At 45.6% G+C, this 7550-nt stretch overlaps 1 protein-coding gene across 1 annotated transcript in view; it reads left to right on the top strand.

Moving 5' to 3' along the window:
• The window catches only part of CCDC50 (coiled-coil domain containing 50), a 33159-nt gene extending 27130 nt beyond the window's left edge, over nt 1–6029 (top strand). The window contains exon 11 of the mRNA XM_035891239.1: nt 428–6029. Coding sequence (XP_035747132.1) covers nt 428–447 — 20 coding nt within the window. The 3' untranslated portion in view covers nt 448–6029. The remainder of the gene's footprint in view (nt 1–427) is intronic.
• The last annotated feature ends 1521 nt before the right edge of the window (nt 6030–7550 follow it).

Below are 7550 nucleotides of genomic sequence, written 5' to 3' on the forward strand. Positions count from 1 at the left end.
ACTCGATTGCTCAGATTTCTTCCAGCTCCACTGACTGTGACTTAAATGTGGACAGTTTACTTACAAAATTTAAAGTTTGGGAAACTCATGTGTTCGGCGTTCATCAGACAAGCTGGAAAGTTGATGGCACTTCATGGAGTCTGTAAGCCCCGTGTTCGTTCCGTTTTCTTCAGTGAGGCTGTGCAATGTGGCTGCAGTGCTGTTCACAGCCTAGAAGAAATGCGAATGTCTGCCTCGTGCGGACCTATCCTTCCTTTTGCTTGAGTAATGTCACACACAGTTCCCATTTTGGTGTTTGACTATACCAGCACCCTGGAAGTTCCACAGACATCCAAGAGGGCAGGACAAGTAAAAGATGACTGCAGGTGGTATTTTCTTCACCAGGATCTATCCTTACAGATTTTTTTCTTTCTGTTTTGCTTTCCAGGTTCCCGTAGGAAGCAGTAGACCATGCTAGCCTTTGCTTTGGTACTGACTCTTCTGTAGCAAACATTACTGGAATTGCCAGGCAACTTTCTCGATTCCTTACCCAGTGGGAGGTACAGCCTCCACTCCCAGGATCTCCTCTTTGAGTGTCATCATATTAATAAGGAACACTTGTTTGTTTTGATTTCTTACTTGTATGTGATCACCTAAGCAGTGCAGTATAATCTAGCCACCACTGAGCTGTGTGAATCAAGTAGCTGACTTAACAGGTCCCTCTTATATTCTTTCAAAGCTTCCCTTGGTTTTGTTTTTTTTTTTTTTTTTTAAGCTTTGGCTGGACCTTTGACAAATAGAGATGCACATACAACAGGGAGGAAAATCCAGGATATGAGCAGGGTTATGGCAGTGCAGCAGGACATCAGAAATACAAGTCCTTTCCGTATTAGGATGACTTAGCAAAGAGAGTTATAAGAGGAAACATGTTTCTTCCTGTGCTGGGTAGGACAGCTGAGCCAAGCTGACGGTCATGCTAGCTTGCAGGAAGGAGAGAAGATCTTCATAACATACACCAGCAAAAGCCAGAACCTGGGACTGTTGAGGAAGAAGTTACCTATAGAACAAAATTTCTTAACTAGTGTATTTCTTTCTAGGGTTTCCAGCAATCTGGGTAGAGTGTGTAACCAGGCATTTAGCTCCAGGATATAGGATAGAACAGTTAAGAAGAAATACAATTTCACCTGAAATTAGACCTTGTGTGCGTGACTTTTAAGACCTGCCAGGGAGTTGATGAGGCTGTGAGTTGTGGTTTGGGAAGAACCATACAAACATATTTAAATGCCTCTGGTCACCTGTTTTGAGCTTTGGTGTGGTAGAAGCCAAGGAATTTCACTGAAGCCAAGTAGGAGCTACTGTAACTCCTAGCTCAGTTGCTGATGTGCTTGGGTACAGTGACTTGTGTCTAAACCTGTGTATGTCTTGGAAACATGGGACTGAAGGAGGGTCATATGGGCATTGAGCATTGAATCCAAAATCCACTGTTACAGGCAACTTTGAGCTAGACACAGAGTGCCGAAGAGTCCACACAGTGTCTGTGCTGACCGCCTCCCCTCTGCACTGCTCCGGCCAGCACCCCAAGCAGACTCCAGTCAGGGTAACTATTGCTCTCTAGGGCACAGCAGGGTCTGCAAGTTTAAGTTGCCTGTATAGATTTGCCCATGCAGTGATTTCCTTCCCCCCACCCCGCCCTTCCATTTCCATGGCTTATTTCTCTCCACTCTTTGAAAATTGTTCTTCTCTTGCACAAACCAAGTAGCCTTTTCCCTTGGCATCCTGTCACTTCAGTTCTTTTGTCTTTCTAATTTTTTTTTTTGCCATATGCATCTTTAAACAACAAAGCTGAGCATCTGGACGCTGGCTTGGAGTCTGTTCAGCCAGTCCAGTTTAGTTATTCATTTGCCAGTCCAGTTCACGGCAGCAAGCCTGGCTGTGTTGCCCCTGCAGCTCAGCTTCCTTGTTGCCCAGCACTGAGTCTGTCCCACCACGCTCTTGGTCTTCTGCTGGCAGCTGCAATTCTGCTGCTGGCTTTGCTGAGGAGGGGAGGCAGAGCCATGACCGTACTTGCCCTTGCCCCCAATCTGCCTGGGAAAGGCGCCTGACAGTTCTGTAGAGCTTTGGGGAGAGCACATGTTGGTGTGGAGCACCAATAGGAAATCAGAAGAGATCATGGTGCTCTGCTCTTGCACTAATGCACAATTCAAGCCCCTAGGCGGCTGTAAGGCTTTAAGCTTGGCTGTTGTCCTTGGTCAGGATAGTTACAGAAACAAATGACTAGGAAGACAGGGCAACTCCTTCACCTAAGTTACAAGGGCATGTTTAATACTGCAGCATGATCCCATGCCTTGCCTTGACGAACAGCTCAAGAAACTTCCATCTCCTACCCCCACTGGGATGTTGGCAGCAGTTCACTACCTGTGAAGAACAAGTTAACCCCCAGTAGACCTCTACTCCAGGCATACACTGGCCAGAAATGTTGTAACATAGGACTTTGTGCATTAGCAGCATCGCATTAGCTGCATACCCTTTCTTCCAGACCATGAGCTTGCTCACCTGCACGAACCCTTAAGTGAATTGCAAGCTCTTGCTTGCTTGCTGCTGCTTCTCAGGAAATATCCCAGCCAGTGGCTAGATTTTACTGTCCTTGCCTTGTTCCCTCTTCTAGTTCCATCTCTGTCCATTCAGAAGTGTTAACATTGTTTTAAAGGATACGGAAGAAGACCAGCATAGACCGTATTTTTGTTTCTTTTTTATTTGATAACTTGGGCCAATGTGGCAACCTCATCTGCAATGATTTTATTTTGTGAAAACTTATTTTTGTATTTCATGTAACAGTCAAAATTTCTACTACTGAAAATGCCTTTTTTTTTTTTTCTATGGGTTTTTCCTTTCCATTGCCACATTGCCATCAGAGTATTTATTGTTATGAAGTGGATGCCTGGTGGGGTTTTATGAACTATTGCTTTCTACAAACACCCTAGTCCAGGCCCTGCTGCTTGTATCATCTGGTGCCCTTGTGAAAACTGGATAGGGAAAAATCCTGCCAAATCGGAAAGTGGTTGTGCTTTGTACTTGCTGTGTATGGGCAAAAAATGGTGACCCCCTGCACAAAGCAAGGGGAAATTGCCAACTAGGAATTCAGCCCTCCCAGGGCCTCTTGAGCTGGCTGTGATGGGCTGTCCTGCACTGCAGGTGGCTGATGTAACTTCTGTCTTACTCTACTCAGAAAAGTCGTGAAGGCCCTGAGCCTGCTGACATTTGAAGAACCTATTAATTCGGTAGGGATGCTTGGGAGTATCTGAATTGTTGACTTCAGTGGAAGTAAGTGGAAATAATATGAGTGAAAACTCTGGTTGATTTTATTTAGAAGCTGGGTGAAGTCTGAAGAACATCTCAGTGCCTACTCTGTGGAGCTGCAGGATCTCCTTAATGGCCTCCTCGGGCCAGCCAAGCTCTCCAGCCATGGCACTGAGAGGCAAGAGCCCAAGGGAAGGCTCCCAGGAGCATCTGGTGCTTCCTTGGATGCCTTCAGGGAGTGCTGAATGCTTTATGGGCTGCTTTGCTTTATATCCTCCCTTAGTCCTTGCCTTTTAATTCTTATTCCCTACCTTTATTCATTTGCTGTCCCTTGTAAATGTTTCTCCTGTTTCTTTTTTCCATAGCCCTTGTGAAAAGGGGAGCCCTGATGTTTTGTTAGAAGGGGCTGACACCTATTGAGAGAGACAGAAATGCTAGGAATGGTAGCTGAGGGAAGCGTGTAGTAAATGGGGTATAAACAGCACAATTGTTCATCTACCACACCTCATGGGACTCGTGCAGTCAGTAGGTTGGAGACTTCCTGAGGCGAAGGTTGCAACTGGACTTACATGTTTAGTGACCACTTTTGGAAGGAGATTCCATGGACATTAAAGTCAACAAGAGCTGAGTTAAGGTCACGGATCAAGGAGCCAATTCATCTTGTGGCTCAGCAGCCACAGTTGTGCTGAGAGTCAAGAAGATGCAGCTTGTGTAGGCGAGATGCAAAATCAGCACCTTGAACATGTGTCCCTGGAAAGAGGCACAATGAAGTTGATCTTTTTAAAAGAAACAATCAGAGCAATATTTCCATTCTGTGACAGAAAAATGTTCAAGTAACTTCATTTTTTCCTGCCTTCTCTTGCCAAGTTTCAGTAGCTTTGCCTATAGTGTTGCTCTGGATTTAATAGCATGTTGGAGCCCTTGCTGGGACCCCTGCCCAGGTCATTCAGGTATTGCATCCCTTTCTGATTCTGTGCATTAACAAGGCAACAGGCACCACGTGGAAAATTCATCACCGTGAAATCCTGGCACTTCCTAATCCTCCACAGTAGGCACATCTCACCAGCAAGAGCTCTCGCCACCTCCTCGCCTCCGTCCGAAGCACAATGATCTGCAAAAGAGAGGTCAGGCGAATCCGAGTGATCGTGCCTTACATGCAGGGATACTCGATGTCTTCAGCAGGCTGATCTGAGTCACCTTGCTACGAAACACTGTCTTAATGTGGACTGTACAGCTTCCTGCAGCGAGAAGCGGTTGTTGTCACGTGGATAGACCCAACAGGTTAATCTCTTCTTTGTTGAAGAACTTCATGGTTTTGAACTTGGTGGGGGTGGGAAAATATCAGCTGTTAGGGGATAGATGAAGTCTCATTATTGAGTTTCTCCTCTTGGGGAGGAAGGACAGAAGTTACAAATGCTGCAGTCTGCTTCACTCTGTAAAAGGGATCTTGTATGTACAGTATTTTTATATCTCTGCATTCCCACCTTTCAGGTTATGAATCAGGATTAATAACATTCTCTTACTTGGGGCGGGGGAAGAAAAGGATTTTTATTTTTACAGTGCTAGACCTTTGTGCATTTTTATTTTGTGCCAAATTACAGCCACTGTTACATTCTAGTATTTTCATTCACTTTATTGCTATTGATCAATGTGTGTGTTATAAATTTCTATTATCAAGGTTTTGGTTTTAATTCATATTAACTGGTATGCAAACTGACTGTGGACTGCTAATTTATATATAAAGGGGAGCACCTGGAGACAGTGTGAGGACTCCCCTACTTAGTTTACGCTCTGGTAACCTAGTGCAGCCAGTCCATGAAACTCATTGCGTCTTACACCGAATGCTCTCCACCCTGCGCAGATTGCTCCTGCCCTTCCTCCAGGCAGCACCAACGCTGCAAGGCTGTGTGAGATGCAGTAGGAACTGAAGCACAGCTCCGCAGCGTGGACCGATGGGACCGAGCTCTCTGCCCTCCTGCTCCCAGCAGCGATGCCAGGGAGGGTGCTGCAGCAGAAATTCCCATCTGGGGGTGACTTTGAGGGTTACTCTGCCCAATATCCATGCCCAGCGGATGGACAGGTTTAGTTTTGCCCCACTCTCTCAAGTGCTTAGTTTTGCAGTTGCTTTGGGAAGTGGGTGTGGGATGTAGTGCTGAGGCACAGCAGTGCCCCTCACATGAAGTATACCACAGGCAGCTTGTCTTTTTTCTTTTTTTTTTTTTGTTGTTGCAGAGGACAGGCATAAACCTACAGAGATCCCAGTTTACTCTTTTTAGAAAAATATGTACTGTAGCACACTTCTGGCTGTGCAGCGCTGCCGTGGAGGCTCTGGCCGTGCTGCACACAAGCGCTGCTTGGACTGCTATGCCCCGGACAGGCTGCAGGACACAGGTTTTGTGTTGAGAAGCTGCCCCACCCTCAGCTTCTGGGCTGGAGGTACCATCAGCCACCTCCTCCCAGTGAGTAGCACAGGGCAAGGCTTAGCTGCACAGTTCGGGCTCTTCCAGGAGAGTCTCGGAGAGGACGGTGGCACACACAAATGAGTGTTTTCTGCTTCACTGTAAACAAGTTCCACTGTATCAGTGCCGACTCCACGGTGTGTCTCCAGCTGTATCTGCGCACTGCGGTACCGTTAACTGCCTCGGAGAAATAACTGCAGTTGTCTCACTTAGCTCTTCAGGGTAAACTTCCAGCCTGTTGAATCTAAATATTAGCCATGCAGCGAGATGGATTAGTCAGAAGGCTTAAATTCTTCAGAGCTGCAAGTGTGCCCTGTGTTGCAACAGCTAATCCTTAAATATCAATTGCACACTGACAATAATCTGTCTATGCAAGCCTAGTTTTTTTTTTCTTATTTTTGACTGTTCACTCTAATTTTACCGGGTTTGGCATAGAACTTCTGAATGACATTTAACCAAAGTATCGTGTCCCTGTGTGTATAGCATGTTTTGCTTCGTACTCCTGAATTCTCATTGAATGTAAAGGGAACATTGCCTTGCCCCATTTTGTTTAATAAACCGCTGTATTTTGTTATCCACCACATCCTTCTGTCCCTCTGTGTGCTTTTCTGGGAACACTGAAGTGGGTTACACAAGAGCAGAAGAAAACAGCGCTTCGTTCCACCCTTGGCTGCTGGAGCTTAGCTGCTTGAGCTTAGCTGCTTCTACCGATAATTATGTTCTTCCAATATAATAGATGTAGCAAAACAACAAATTTATATTTAATTTGATTATTTTGTGGCCAGAGAGATGGAAAAAAAGCTGTGTAATATCTTGGAATGGATCTGGACTGTTTCATTTCCTGAGACACTGATACTGAAAAATAAAGCAGTGTAACTATTTGCAAGGGTAGGTTACTTTTTTTTCTTTTTTGTTAACATAGCTTTTTAGTTTGCAAAAAGCCTGCTTGAAGCTTCCCAAGAACAACTCACACCTACAGTGGTGGGACAGGAGGCAAGAAGGAAACATGGCAAATGCCCTGTGACTGACTGATGTCTTCAGAGGCATCAGCTGATGATGCAGCTCAAACATGAGCAGACACGAAGCCATTTCCATGTCACGAATTCAGTTGGTGACGGAACATGCTAAAATAAAGGGGAGGTTACTAAATATAATCTCCAGATCTTGAGTCCAAACTGTAAACCTTTTTTGAATGTTTATTTACTCATTTCCCTCTGCTTGCCAAGTATAACCATTGCACAGGGGAGCAGAGAGCCCTTTCATGCCCCACTGCTGGGGCTTTCCTTCCCTAGGGGTTGGGTTGGTGCAGGAGTTCTCTGACTCCAACCGAAATCAGTTTTGGGCTTGATTAGGGGCTATTTCACAGCACTACACCAGTGCTTTCAAATGCTTTTACATCATCTTTACCTCCTGCCGCCTCCACCTCCAGGTCCCTTAGGTTTTAGCTGGGAATGGAGGTAGGAACCAGCAAAACAGAAAATTAAAACTACTAGGGCATGGGTAGCAGTGGAAGAGCCTGGCTGTAAAAACAGGGCACTCGGAAGTGCCAAGAGCTCTGCTGACTTACAATTTATTGAAGCCTCTAGTCTGAAGTGACTGGGTTGGTCTGTTTTCTTTGAAAGGCTCCTTTCATGCCAGCCTTGGCGCTTGGTTAAGCGTTAGGCCGTGGTGGGAGAGGGGCCAGCTGGAGCCCTCAGTAGCATCTTTCACCTGCTGCAGGGATGTGCACATAGAGGACTGTATGTGGGAATCAGAGAAGGAACATTCAAGAGCCCCTGGGGACTTTTTTTTTTGCCTTTTTTTTTTTTTTTTTTT

Source organism: Egretta garzetta, unplaced genomic scaffold (assembly GCF_000687185.1).
Source record: "Egretta garzetta isolate BGI_Z169 unplaced genomic scaffold, ASM68718v1 scaffold333, whole genome shotgun sequence".
Lineage (NCBI taxonomy): Eukaryota > Metazoa > Chordata > Aves > Pelecaniformes > Ardeidae > Egretta > Egretta garzetta.